A 14,150-nucleotide genomic window follows, 5' to 3' on the forward strand; every position below is an offset into this window, starting at 1 on the left:
TAGACGCCTCGTACGTGCGGACCAAAGCCCAATTGCTGGTCCTCGCGCTTCAGGAAGACTCAACATCCTAATCACCGGCTCAAATGGACAGCTGGAGAGAGAGCTGTTAGCTGCAGATCCGTGTATACGGACGATACGACTATCAGCCGGGAGTACTAGAGTCGTGAGCGTCACTGTATAATTTCATGTCATTGGTGGGAGAGAGAGGGTTTGGGTACACATACATCAGTTGGAGCTGTAGTGAACATCGTAGCATGACTTTGACGTTTTTCTCTGGTATCTGATGCTTTCCAAGCATAGAGCGAGCGATGAGGCGCATTTATGCGAACTGAGTTCTTCAAATGTAGAGATGAAAGAAAAGAGAGCTAAGTATAATCAGAAGCTACGAACAGTCACTAAACGGAGAGTAATGAATACGCGAGGGAGATGGCGCAGTAGTGAAGACCAAATACCGATGACGAAACTGTCTGACAATGCAGCAAACTAAAGCACGGTCATCAGGGCTAATCTCGACCGCCGGTGACTGTGCAGGAAGAAAAAGTCTGAGACTGTCAGCTAGCGCCCCACGGGGTTAAAAAAAGAAACTCAAAGAGGAGAAGACTTTGAATAGCTCTAACTACTAGATCAGATCCCGGATACGCGCTTGATTGACTACGATGCAACAGCAGAGGGAGTACGGACATTGGGACAGCCCCCTTACGGCAGATGTCCTGGCCAAAACAAATTCGATTGGAAGTACTCGAGTCCATGTGAGCCATTATCCCGCTTTACAAATTGGAGGAGCCTTCTGATCTTAGCCAGGAGCCCAGCGGCCTCATTTTTGTCGATGAAGCCCAGCCATATGGGCGCAGGGACATCCTGCAGATTGATGAGTCCAGTCACGATGCCCGAAACATCCTGCGCCCTCCATATAATGTTGGCAGTGCAGTATACGAATATGGCGGCGGCGCGTGGATGGTCAATAAAGCGGGCAATATCATTTTCTATGGCGCTACAGAGGGCACTGATTGGCGGCCGGTGGCGCTGTAACGTTGACTCGCCCATGAATACTACCTTAGTGCTGCCCGTTACGAACCCCGGAGGAACCATGGATAGCGCCGCCAGTGCCACTATTTGCCCTAGCGCATGGGGCTGTTGTTTCCAGCAAATCGCATTGCCTAACAGAGTGCACAGGTGGTACACGGCATTCCATGTCATAAGCAGATTAGCAATGGATTTGGCTCCCAAGGAGTGAGCTGCACCTAAACACATCGTCAAGTCTATCTCGCAGCCTCAATATCCTCCCTCCGGATCCCACTTCGGTCACACATACTGCGGAAGATGCCCATCCTCTTCCACAACTCCAGCGGCGGACCTAACTCTGCTATCTCGCCCTTATCCATGACACAGATACGGTTGTATCCAATGATCGTTCGTAGACGATGAGCAATGCTCAACAGGGTCTTTCCGCGGAAGTTATTGACAATGGTCTCCTGGATTTTCATGTCGGTCTCGGTATCAATCGAACTGGTTCCTTCGTCAATCACAATAATCCGGCTGTCCCGTACCATGGCCCTGGCGAAGGCTAGAAGCTGTCGCTGGCCGAGCGAGTAGTTCGATCCCTCTTCATCCACAGGGCCATCCAGGGTGATCTTTGACATGCTGGACCCATCGTTCTCCGACTCCTGTGATTTAGCATTGGTCGCATTGTTCGCATCCACGAGATGACTCTGTCGCAGGGCGTTCCAGAGCTCGGTGTCGGTGTGTTCATTGAACGGATCGAGATTGGACCGCACTGTACCCCGGAAGAACGTCGGGTCCTGGGGAATTATGGACACCCGTGCGCGCAGTTCATGCAGGCCGATCTGAGAGATATCCACCCCATCAATGGTGATAGAGCCCTCCGCCAGGTTGACCAGTCGGAACAGCGCTGAAACGATCGAGCTCTTCCCTGCTCCAGTCCGACCGACGATTCCGATCCGCTCGCCTCCCGTGATGGCGAGGTTTAGTCTGTTAAGGACCAGCGGGAGCCCAGGGCGATACCGCATTGTGACGTTCGCAAAGGTGATTTGTCCCTGTTCAGGCCAGGTCGGACGCACCATCCCCAAGTCCAACGGAGCCTCTGGCTCTAGGCCTGTATATTCATGAATGCGTTCAGTTCCATTCATCGCACTCTCTACCTCTGCCAGCTGTCGCACAGTGAATTGGATGAGCTGTACAATGCTCAGACTGTAGCTCAGTACTAGACCAGAAATACTGGGAGATATGCTATATCGTTCGGCCACAGCAAGGATGCCGCTGGTGAAGACGAGCGCGTTTCCAATGCTGTCCAGACGCAGCGAAAGCCATCGCTGGTTGCCAAACGTTAGAAAGTGAGCGCTGTTCATGTCATCGATGGCCGACTGGACGCGTGAAGTAAATTGCTGTTGTCGCCCATACGATCGAATGCTAGACGTCCCTGCTAACGCCTCACTGAACCGGGCATACACGCTTGAATCCAGCACAGCTTCGAATCGTTTCAATTCACGTGCGCTGGCCCGCTAATACGCTGTCCATATCACAAGAAGAACCGTCAGGGGCGCAATAGCGGCGGCGAACTAAGTTCCGTTAGTGGTGGTGCTCTTCATATATAAAGGCTGGCCAGCTCCCCTACATAGTAGAAGTACGTAATGGTAAGTATAAAGACACCAATGATCATACTGAGCACCACAAGATACATCCGCAAGGAATCTGTGAGGCTCATATCCATCACATCGATATCTTTGGTAAATCGATGGGTAATGCGACCCAGAGGCGTTGTGTCGAAGAACGACATAGGAGATCGTAAGACGTGCCAGGTAGCCTGATTGAGCATTGTGCGGCTTGCATTCGTACCAACCACACTTGTACACAGGGAGAAGGCAAACAGCAGGACTCCCTGGAGACATGCCAGTCCAGCGTATATGCCAATCTATACCATTAGCACCAACCCCCGGTAGAATGAGAAGCATCTTACCCATTGACCCCGACTTAGATCAAAAGATTGGGCCGACCAGTAACTCAGCCAGAGGCCAGTCATGATATTAGCCCCACGGAAGCCGACAAGCAACAGGAAGATCCAGACGGCGTTCAGGATGCTTCCTGATGCGCGGATGTACGCCAAGTAGACGCTCCACGGAACACTCTTGACCGCTTTGCCCTCTGCAGTCATTAGTGCCCCATCACCATGAAGCGAGACGCTGGAGTCGACACGCTCGATACGATCTTCGAAGTTCCCTTCGTCTTTGGGCTTTCCCTTTTCATCACCTTCCTCGCGCTGGACGCTCAAAGTCATCAAGCGATTGAAGTCCGCGGAGCGCTGGCGGAGATCGGTATATGTTTCAACAGCTCAGATCCTTCCTTCATGCAGCAGTGCCACGCGATCACAGCGGTCGAGAACATGCAGTTGATGGGTAGCGAGAATCCGACACTTGTCTTTTAACAGGCCACAAATGGCGTGCTGGAAGATATGCTCGCCGACGTGTGCGTCCACAGCGGACAACGGATCGTCCATGAGCACGATGTCTGTGCGCGAGTAGACGGCCCTCGCCAGGTTCACTCGCTGTTTCTGGCCCCCGGAAAGATTGATCCCTCTCTCTCCGATCTCCGTCATGTCGCCTGCAGGCAGGCTGCGAAAGTCCGCTCGAAGAGCGCACGCGTCGACCACCTTATAGTACCAATCCGAATCGAACGGCTGTCCAAAGACAATGTTATCACGAACCGTAGCGTTCTGGATCCAGGCATATTGGGGACAAAAGGCTCTAGAGGCTCCCAGAACCATAGTGCCCCCTGTGCGGCGCATCTCGCCGGCCAACGCAGCGAGCAATGATGTCTTGCCAGCGCCTACAGTGCCCACAACGGCCAGTAGCTCGTTCCGTGGGACTGTTAGGTCCAGGTCATGAAGCTGGAAGACTGACTGCGGTGCTGAGGCGGATTCAGGCGCCACAGACTTGTCAGTACCCATGCCTCGCTCCCAGGTAAAGCTCGCGTTGCGAAGTTCCAACGCAGCGACCATATTCAAGTCCCAGACAGCCTGTTCTTCATGTTCCTCTGCCTGTAGAAACTCCTCTATACGTCGGACAGATGCTAACGCATCGACCACTTGTCCAATGGCCATGGGGAGCCAGTTCAGCGGAGTGCGCAGGGAGTTGAAGAGCGCAAGCGACGAGAATATAGTCGCCGCATCCAATGCATGGTTCGAAAGTGCAAAGGTAATGAATGCAAACAGTGTGGCGAAGATAGGAAGGGCCATCGATACTGCTCCAATGGCACTCCGCATGATCAGCCTATTTGTGTTTGGAAGATTCCGCCATAAATAAAGCCGTTCTAAGGATTACTCTTCCATTAGTGGTGACACAAGGAAACGAAGGACAAGCGTATTTCCGAAACACTGGCATGATAAGTCGTGTTTCCTTGGTGAAGCATTAATGCCCTGTTGGCGTTTACCTCCCACTGCCTTGACATGATCCTGGCCGCATAGATCTCTCAAAGATTATAATTGGCTTCCACTCTGTTGGGCCGTCGCACTGGTTTCCAATTGGCTTGAATTGGCTCTCATGACCGCATGAGCAGTTTTGGCGACGCCTTTCCTCGACGCTACTGCTCCTTCACCACCGAAGAACCCACCGACCGATTTGAGGTGCTCAGAAAGTTCTAATGCCAAGATCTTCTAAACTACTCCGTAGAATGTATTTTCAACGAATATAATTTCACAGTACCTTGTGTCCTCAAGCTGCGTGGAGTTGAGTGGATTGGCTGAGTCTAGACAGGCTCGGTCCAAGTCCAAAGACCCTGCAAGTTTACACGTGATAAGCCTCCTAACCGCTATAGATAGAATCAAACCATGTACTGTATCACTTCGAATGCCGCATGGAATACATAGAATTAGCGAACCTCCTCGATAAATCTGTAGTGCAGACTCTTCCCTTGAGGACAACGTAAAGAGGTAGTGATGCCCGAGTGCCGTGATAGAGGCTGAAAGCCAGACACACCCTTAGCCCCTCCTGAAGCGCTTGGGCATTTGTCAAGGAAATCCCGATTGGCTCAATAATATTCTTGATGGTACAGCTCCGACAAGGCTAGCTACCTACCGCCAGGATTACCTTCGAGAGGGTTTCTGGCTTTTGCTGTTCCCTTGCCCAACTTGAACCTGGGTGAGCCCGCTGTGCTTTTTCGGGCATCTTGACCTGGTCAAGAGAGGAGAATCATTTTTGGTCCGCTGCCGTCGGGAACCGCGTTACGTTCAAAGTGGGTTGACACTCGACCCTGGTCAAAGAAGATCAACACAGAATCAGGAGGCCCAGGCAATTCCCCTTTTGAATAATATTGAAAATCTTGTGCTTTACTATTCACGCAGCTAAATTGACGTGTGTCAAGAGGCACCCAGCAAAAGGACCGAAGAGAGAGGGGTTGGTACATGGCAGGTCAGGCCTTGACATTACGTGGGTCTATCTCCTCGTGTCTACCGCGCGCAAGATGAACTAGCCAGATGCACTACTCGTTCAACAAACAAACAAAAGATAATCGAGAGTGATTTCGGTCATGTCAACATTTCCCGGCAACAGCATTCCTCAAGTCTCACTAATAATGTAACCCGCGTAAGTGCTTTCGTCACAGTAAACGAGAGTAACAGTCATAGCAGCATTTGGCCCCAAGAGCATCTCTCAGATCTTACTGATGATGTATCCCGCCCAATTTCCGGGTGCCTGGAGACATGTACCTGAGCCCCCATTCACGCGTTTGATCTCTTGCCCGGTCATTGCCGATTAAGGCATCCCGTCAGGCGCCATTGAAAGAACTGGGAACAACATTCCCCCGCTCCTGAAGTATCACCAGTGCCACGGCAGGCCCGGCCGGGGCTGTAACAATTAACATGTAAGGATCGCGCTTCTCGAGAGACGATAGAGCGACGTCTACGGGATTGGCAGAAATGGGAGAGGCCGCGGTAACGGGTAGCAGCAGAATCACCGTTCGAAGAATGAATCTCATAATCGTCCGAGTATTATATTGTAGTTGGTTATTGATACCGCTTGAGTGTCCAGCCATTGTATGAATAAATCCACAAATTTGTCCCGGACCTCGGGATCAGATGAAGGACAATGGAAGAAAAGAGCGCCTTCGCTTTGGGTGATCGAAGTGAGGGTAGCATCGGAATGGACTTTTTGAAGACGTTCCGTGATGTCGGATACGACCGAGTCTTTGATAGGAGTGGCCACAACAAGTTTGATGTGAATCTCGTCCCTGTCTTCTGAATCCATGATTATTGGTAACGGAGGCGCGAAGGCTTGCTTTTATGTTTCCTCTTAATCACTGATTTCCACATAAGTTCAGACACCCATATTTATGAGCTGGGTGATACCAACTCCAGGTAATTCGGATGCCGGTGGCCTCGCACTTCCTTCTTGGAAGATGTTAGTGCTTATGGTGCTTATGGTGCTTATGCGCCTGTTGCCCGGCGGGGAGACCGCATCGCCTTTTTGGGGATATGAGGCGGCGCCAATACAATTTTGTTATAAAGGCAAAGTACTATTGCATGATAGCAGAAGTATGAGCCCATTTCACTGAGCAAGTTTTATTCTGCTAGAAGCTGAGATTGTGCTCAAATGCGCGAAGACAGCGGCAGCGTGAACCTGCGAACGGCTTAAAATAGCCACAACAAGACAGAAAAACCGAACTATCATAGTGGAAGTACCCGCTTTACACTTGAGCTTCCTGGCCGATATTCTGCGAATAACCCTTCGAACATGCCGCTGGATCCATCAGGCGACAGGTTGGATCGCCGGAGTGCACACAAGCTTCCACGTCTTATAGCGCTGGTGGTCCAACGGGTGGAACTTTCTCTCCGGAATCAACGTGATCTATTTCCCCTCATGGTATGTTGAGTGACTACGCTGTATTTCCACAAGCTGACTGTTTTTCAGGCCGCCATGTCATTGCTAGGGAGTTTAACATTTCCTGTTCCGTACTGTCGTCGTATTGCTTGTGAGCTCTTTCTTTGTATCCACCTCGGCCTCGCAATCGTCTATCTAGTGTCGATTTGGAATCACATATGGTCTACCTCCCGGTTCCCTCGAACCTATTTATATGTCCCACTGGGAGTGATGTCATTCGTCAGTCTCCTGCACCTGAGCATCTTTGTCTGTGGGAACAGTATTTTTCATCGCGATCCTGTCCACGCGCGATGGTATCCTGCGAAGGGAGCGGTCGACAAGATAGCAACATCTGGGGGAATGCGGACCAAAAGATCATCAAGGTTCGCATCCGCCTGGCCTGAGCAATGGATGCGAAGCCAGGTCAGTACATCAACCTGTGAATGCCGACAGTGAGTTTGTGGTCTTGGATGCGGTCTCATCCGTTCATGGTCACATCCTGGTCGCCCGGCAAGCAGGAAGTCCTGGAACTATTAGTGGAAGCCCGTCACGGATTTACCCAAGCTTTACAGCGTGCCACTGCGTTGACGGGATCAGCTACGTTCCGTGCCTTTGTCAGCGGCCCCCACGGGACTGATAAATCAGTGGACCAGTATGAGACAGTCCTTGCGGTTGCCAGTGGGTTTGTGTCGCTGGCATTATTCCTTATATTCAGCAGCTCCTTCATGGTTACAAGACGTCGACGTCCCGAGTGCGTCGGGTGCATCTGGTCTGGCAATTCCAAACTTTAGGTGGGTGGATGACCCCTGCATCTGAAATGAAACGAATGGGGCCCAGATCTCGCGATTACCGCGCAGCCACTGATGAACAATCCCTTGACAGATGACGTCCTTGATAATGGATACATAGGTGTTTGCTCTAGGGTATCCTGGTCCGCAGGCTGATGACAGACAGATCCTGGAAACCTCATTCTATGTGGAATCATCCACAGCGAGCAAGAGAACGTTTGGCAATCATAACCGCGCAGTTTCATACAATGGGATACCTGACTATGAGCGGATCATCTCGTCCGAAGCTTCTGGAGACTTCGTCTCTAGAGTCACTAACACGGAGGAAGAGCGAGGCAGGACTCTTTACTGGGTAGGTCTTGCTTTCTCAAAGTGCGTGTACCGTACTATGAGCTCTAGTGTCTGTATCTGATAGTTTATGAGACGAGATTGTCCGCGCTTATCTCAGGCGGAAGGCCACTATGCACGAGGTAGAATTTCAACCAGATTGAGAATTCTCTGTAAGAATCAGAGCACGAGACATGGACGGATCTGGAGACTGGCATGGAGGGTACCAGGATAATCTAATTCATCCGCAATTTATTTTAGTTCAATAGGTATTCCATCAATTAGACCCCCATAAATTATGACAGCTGTAATTACAAAAGTTGTATTCCGCCGGTTTGAGAAGCGACAATCCAACAGCAAAAGCCTGCACCACTGCAAGTGTCCCTCTCGTTCCAGAAGTATTGCAACTGCCACGAGGATCAGATATGTGCCAGTGTGACTTGGAGCGAGGCCATGGAAAAGAGATCGACATATTAACGTAGGGGAGCTCTAGTCTTTGAAGAAGACTTCCAGGTCAAATGTCCAGTTTCCCTATTTAGCATCCTGATACAAAGACGCCAGCTAGATCAAATCCACATATTCCTATTCCCGTTCAAAAAATTGATGCTATGAATATTAGGTCAAACGAGTTACGAAATTGATCAATTTACATTTTCCAATTTCAGTCATATGGGACTTGCCTGCAATTTATATAATGCGGCATCCCGCCTTTGCTGGCTAATATTTTTATTGTTTGCTTGATTATTTGAATATTGGCTATTGTCAGCCAGAGATTCCCATCTCAATGGCAACAGAATATCTGGTCTTCAATTTCGAAGCTTTTTATCGCTATTTGTTTCTTCAAGCTTGGAACTTTGGAAGATTGGTCATCAACTGGGGCCACACACTCGGAGGATGATAACTTGTTTGCTTTGCTGTCATCTCAAAGCTCGATAAGCAAAGATCCGGTGTAGGACCCTGAGTTTGATTGCTTCTTCGACATACCTTCGGCTGCACATCCCAGTAGGTTCAAATTCAGGTAGCTATTATCTTTGTTGACACCTCTTAGTGCACTATTCCCTCCTTGGACTAGGGGAAGGTGTTGGATAAGTGAGGCTATCGCTGCTCGGATAGATTGAATGCCCCGGCTATTGAAATTCAATTTGTATTGAGATAGCTTACTGGTCAACGAAGCCTGAGGGGCTATAATATATGTTTAAAGACACATAATGATAAATGAGTGTTGGATACATGAGTGGTGACCAAACAGGGGACTCTCACAATAGGCAGTCGCACTAACGAGTGACCTGGTCGAGCCATGGCGTCTACAAAAGCATTTTAAAAGCGTTTCAGGTTAACGACACGCCTTGATCAATGGGACAATAAGTTGAAATTTTAGCAATCAACCTCATAGGAGCCCACATTGAAGCCATTCGCATCTGTTAGGCCGTCAGTTGGATTGCCTGTGCTGCTTTCATCAGGGGCAGCAATGCGCTCGCGAGGCGCCACCCATTCAAAGTGAAAGTGCTCAGTATCATGGTCGCGGTGTTCCTTGATGCAGGTCACACGGCCGGCGTTATATTCTTGGCGGAGCGCGTCTTTGGTGCCGGGAGACTTAAGGGTGACGTTGATGGTAGGGCGGCCGCGGATAATAGAGCCTTTGGCGATGAGGGGACAAGCGGCTTGTTCAGAGCGTTGGGTCAAAATGGCAAGGACGGTAGCGGCTTCTCCGTGAGTGAGGTCGAGAACGATTGTGCCGTTCATGGTGAATTGGAAAAACCTTAAGGAGGTACTATTCAAAAGGTTTATATATATCTGTAAAGATTGAATAATATTCTACAATTCTCTTATCGCCGAGGATCATTAGGTGAGTGTTAGGATGGTTCGCCTTTGGTCTTGTTGGACGCTTACGTTGCTTACGGTGCTTACTCGGCGCTTACAGTGCTTGGTTCGATTATCACTGACGCTACACTAGGCGATGAACAAGAATGATCCTACCTCGATGGATTGAAAATTTTTGAATAAGAATGTTGTTAATAGAGTGTATCTAGGTACTACTATACGGTTTGGTTTAGCTGAAAAGCTATAGTGCCACCTAACTTTCGGCGAACAAACAGCAAGTACAAATTGAATTGCGTCAGTTGCGCCACACATTGGAGCTTCTAGTGAAGTGTTATCAGAGTCTACCGGTACGGTCTTTGCCTAAGTATCAAAATGGGATTAGCGAGTATCGCCTCCTCGGCTTACCCACGGTGGAATGACGGACCAGCCGTACAGTCGGTTGCCCGAGGCCGGTTATGGTTTCTGGATCGATTATATCCTGCTTCGACTTCCTACCTCATGCCGTTTTCAGTGCGACTGCGAGGTCCACTCCGGCATGAGGCGTTGCAGGCGGCGCTGCACACGGTCGAACAATGCCACGAAACCCTGCGCACCACGTTTTACCAGCACGGTGGTACTGGCATGCAAGTCGTCCATCCCTTTGAGCCAAGAGGGCTAAAGGTAGTCCATATGCCGCCCAATGACCAAGAAACCCTGTGTGAGGCGTTACGGCATGAACAGACACGCCCATTTGACCTGGAGGCTGAGCCCGGATGGAGGGTGTAGTTTCATAGACTCTTCTAGCCAAAGTTTCTTTTCTGGGATTCTACAGTCCTCCACTTGGTATGGGTTGGTCACCCTATGCTAAAGAGAAGCATTTCAGGGCACATTTTTATCTAGTTGTAGTCGGTGATATATGACAAACTTGTATCTAGCCATGTTCGAGCATGATTTTAAATTGCCGAGCCTGGGAAAGTCACTTAGTCACGAGTAGCCGAGGCGAAATCTAGTAAGTAGGTAAGTAGGTGCTCTCCCCAAGTGTCCCATACTTTTCATTATGTGAGATACGTGCTTATTCTACATCTGATAAGGTAAACTCTTGCTTTTTTTCTATTGGGTTTAGCGCCTTGCTAAGCTGACCTTCAGCCTTCCTTGAACAACCCCCTACGCTGCACTGCCCTGAATCGTCCCAGCCAGACAAACGACTTTTGAATATCATACGCTGAATGTTTTGATGGCACCACCCAGCTGCTGTGTTCAGACGATGATACCAACTTTACCGTAGGAAAACTAGTCGAAACATTCCTGAACCTTAAGGGACGTCAGATGACGCCCTATTCCTTGTATTTCCATACCTTATCTCGTCATCGCTGCGCTGTTGATCTAATCAATCAATGTTTGAAAACTGGGATTCACGGATGATCTTCATTACTCTATCCCGGAAATAGCGAAACTGAAGAAGAACGTTGCGAAATTCTCTGTGTGATCAGCATTGCCCCACTGGTCACCTGTTTCGAGAAGAGTGTCCGCTGAAACATCTCGCAGACCCTGGTACGGCTCTCAGGCGGAGCACGCGGGAAATCATCGGAAAATTTCCGCTCAGCGGCCTCACCATTGCTGAATAATCTAAATCGTCCATGAGTAAGATTCTGTAATCACGGCCAGGCTCCGGACAATCTACGAATGACAGCCCTGGTCGGCATGCCGAGAGTCCATCTGAAGGAAGAAGTGGATCATTTCCCGGTGAATCTGCGGGTGGGGAAAATTCTCCCGTTTTAGTACAGTCTCATGTCGCTACGGCTCTGTAGGGACTCTAGATGCAGAATTTTGGCAATATCATACGGAGAAGGGCGGTGCTACATACAATTTACCGACAGATGTCGCCACATGGTGTCATACGCACGAAGTCAGCAGCGACAGCAGAGGAATGCAGACTGCTAGTGACAAGCGGTCCATCCAGTTGGACCATCGAGGTAATTTAAACTTAGGGTGCGTTTCCAACCATTACTGTGGGACAGGGATCCCTTCCTAAATGAGGGATCCGCTGACAAATGATTATGAAACTGATCCCTGCCCTGTCGAGGGTATGGAGGGACCCTGAAGTATATATGAATGCATGCTACCACACAGTTCTGTCAGACTTTAAGGGTCACTTCACCACCTGTACAAACCATGTTGGGAAAGCTCTCATTCCTCAGCGCCCTGTCCCTTGCAGTGGCGGCACCTTTTTCCAATTCCACGTCTCCAAAATATGATTATATCGTCATTGGAGGTGGTACCAGTGGTTTGGCTGTCGCAAATCGTCTATCGGAGGATCCCAGCGTGAACGTGCTCATTCTTGAGGCCGGCGGCTCGGTCCAGAACAATCCAAATGTCACAAACGTGGATGGTTACGGACTTGCATTTGGGACAGACATTGACTGGCAATACCAGTCCGTCAATCAGCCATATGGAGGAAACCTCAGTCAGGTGCTTCGAGCCGGGAAGGCCCTTGGTGGAACTAGCACTATAAATGGTTTGTATAATAGCCCGCGAGTTCACCTGACGTAACTAACAAATTGTCTCTTATCCACAGGCATGGCTTATACGCGCGCTGAGGATGTCCAGATTGACTCCTGGGAAACCATCGGGAACTCCGGATGGACGTGGAAGAAATTGTTCCCTTACTATCGCAAGAGCGAGAACTTCACCATCCCAACCAAATCTCAGGCCGCTCTTGGAGCGTCGTATCACCCTGGATCCCACGGCCAGGGCGGTCCCCTTGACGTTGCCTTCAGTAACATCGAGTCCAACAACCTGACCACCTATCTCAACCGTACCTTCCAGGGCATGGGACTTCCATGGACTGAGGATGTTAATGGTGGAAAGATGCGCGGCTTCAACATGTACCCCTCCACCGTCAATCTTGAGGAGTATGTTCGTGAAGATGCCGCTCGTGCATACTACTGGCCCTACCAGTCCCGGCCTAACTTGTACGTCCTGCTCAACACTTTTGCCAACCGGATTATGTGGGAGAACGAGGCCCATGATGGCCACGTCACCGCCAGGGGTGTTGAAATCACATCCAGGAACGGTACCGTCAGAGTTATTGGCGTTCAGAAGGAAGTCATTGTCTCCGCCGGTGCCTTGAAGTCCCCGGCTATCCTTGAACTTTCCGGAATTGGCAACCCTAGCGTTCTTGAAAAGTTCAACATCCCCGTTCAAGTTGACCTTCCTACTGTCGGCGAGAACCTTCAGGACCAGGTGAATAGCCATATGGCTGCTTCGAGCAACATTTCCATCTCCGGAAGCAAGACAGTCTCCTACCCCGATGTCTATGATGTCTTTGGTCATGAAGCAGCGTCGGTTGCCAAACAGATCCGTGCCAATCTGAAGCAATACGCAGCCGACACAGCCAAGGCCAATGGAAACATTATGAAGGCTTCCGATCTTGAGCGTCTCTTCGAGGTCCAGTATGATCTTATTTTCAAGGGCAGGGTTCCAATCGCAGAAGTCCTGAGCTACCCGGGCGGCGCGAAGTCAGTGTCTGTGGAGTTCTGGGCCCTTCTTCCCTTCGCTCGTGGAAGTGTTCACATTGGTTCCTCAGACCCGCTCCAGTTCCCTGTCATCAACCCCAATTATTTCATGCTCGACTGGGACGCGAAAAGCTACGTCGCCGTTGCAAAGTATATTCGCCGCGCGTTCGAGACCTACCCTCTCAGCAGCATCGTCAAGGAGTCCATTCCTGGCTATGGTGCCCTTCCTCGGAACGCTTCTGAGCAGAGCTGGAAAGAATGGGTCTTTGATCACAACTGTAAGTTTCCGATGCATTCCCGGAGTGGTATGCGGGTACAGAATCCTGACAAACGGCCTAGATCGTTCTAACTTCCATCCCGTTGGCACTGCTGCCATGATGCCTCGTAAAATTGGCGGTGTCGTGAACGAGCGCCTGAGTGTGTACGGCACTACGAACGTCAGAGTCGTAGATGCCTCCGTGCTTCCATTCCAAGTCTGCGGCCATCTAGTGAGCACCCTATACGCTGTGGCCGAACGGGCAGCGGATTTCATCAAGGAAGACGCTGCTCGTCGTTAGACAGATCTCGAAGGGGACGTTGTGTTACTATCGATGGGTGGGTGCATAGAAGGTACCTCTCGCTCTTCAATGAAAGAATCTTGTACAATTAAGTCCGTCTTGTTCACATTTCAAGAATCTATTATAGTCATGTAAAATAACAAACTTCATACGTTATGCCATACAAATGCTTGATATACTATTAACTACACAAATACACACCATCTTAGTCGCTATCCAGAACAATAACCTCAGCCTCAGCCTCATCTTGGCCTTTCCATTCTTAGACATTGGTAGGTGGACATCGGCATTTCGCTT

The 14,150-nt window shown here is 49.9% G+C and overlaps 5 protein-coding genes across 5 annotated transcripts; 3 read left to right on the forward strand and 2 right to left on the reverse strand.

Moving 5' to 3' along the window:
- Nucleotides 1-696: 696 nt before the first annotated feature.
- Nucleotides 697-4,276, reverse strand: P174DRAFT_425535 (P-loop containing nucleoside triphosphate hydrolase protein; the record flags this gene model as incomplete). The annotated part of the gene is made up of 6 exons (XM_024825295.1): nucleotides 697-1,241; nucleotides 1,313-2,469; nucleotides 2,527-2,576; nucleotides 2,633-2,929; nucleotides 2,975-3,316; nucleotides 3,377-4,276. 6 exons carry the CDS (start codon nucleotides 4,274-4,276, stop codon nucleotides 697-699), a joined length of 3,291 nt encoding a protein of 1,096 aa, XP_024677583.1.
- Nucleotides 4,277-5,918: 1,642 nt separating this feature from the next.
- P174DRAFT_61311 (uncharacterized protein) lies at nucleotides 5,919-6,342 on the reverse strand. Its single transcript, XM_024832404.1, has one exon. The coding sequence runs from the start codon at nucleotides 6,252-6,254 to the stop codon at nucleotides 5,982-5,984; it is 273 nt and encodes a 90-aa protein (XP_024677584.1). The 5' UTR covers nucleotides 6,255-6,342; the 3' UTR covers nucleotides 5,919-5,981.
- A 581-nt stretch (nucleotides 6,343-6,923) lies between these two features.
- Nucleotides 6,924-8,145, forward strand: P174DRAFT_464716 (NADPH oxidase family protein; the record flags this gene model as incomplete). The annotated part of the gene is made up of 5 exons (XM_024830439.1): nucleotides 6,924-7,146; nucleotides 7,320-7,552; nucleotides 7,582-7,661; nucleotides 7,817-8,037; nucleotides 8,078-8,145. 5 exons carry the CDS (start codon nucleotides 6,924-6,926, stop codon nucleotides 8,143-8,145), a joined length of 825 nt encoding a protein of 274 aa, XP_024677585.1.
- Nucleotides 8,146-10,174: 2,029 nt separating this feature from the next.
- P174DRAFT_425538 (CoA-dependent acyltransferase) lies at nucleotides 10,175-10,567 on the forward strand (the record flags this gene model as incomplete). The annotated part of the gene is made up of 1 exon (XM_024825296.1): nucleotides 10,175-10,567. One exon carries the CDS (start codon nucleotides 10,175-10,177, stop codon nucleotides 10,565-10,567), a length of 393 nt encoding a protein of 130 aa, XP_024677586.1.
- A 1,241-nt stretch (nucleotides 10,568-11,808) lies between these two features.
- Nucleotides 11,809-14,008, forward strand: P174DRAFT_446072 (GMC family oxidoreductase). Its single transcript, XM_024828490.1, has 3 exons — nucleotides 11,809-12,296; nucleotides 12,357-13,574; nucleotides 13,636-14,008. The coding sequence occupies exons 1-3, from the start codon at nucleotides 11,954-11,956 to the stop codon at nucleotides 13,851-13,853; spliced, it is 1,779 nt and encodes a 592-aa protein (XP_024677587.1). The 5' UTR covers nucleotides 11,809-11,953; the 3' UTR covers nucleotides 13,854-14,008.
- Nucleotides 14,009-14,150: the final 142 nt, after the last annotated feature.

This window comes from Aspergillus novofumigatus, assembly GCF_002847465.1.
Source record: "Aspergillus novofumigatus IBT 16806 chromosome Unknown P174scaffold_11, whole genome shotgun sequence".
Lineage (NCBI taxonomy): Eukaryota > Fungi > Ascomycota > Eurotiomycetes > Eurotiales > Aspergillaceae > Aspergillus > Aspergillus novofumigatus.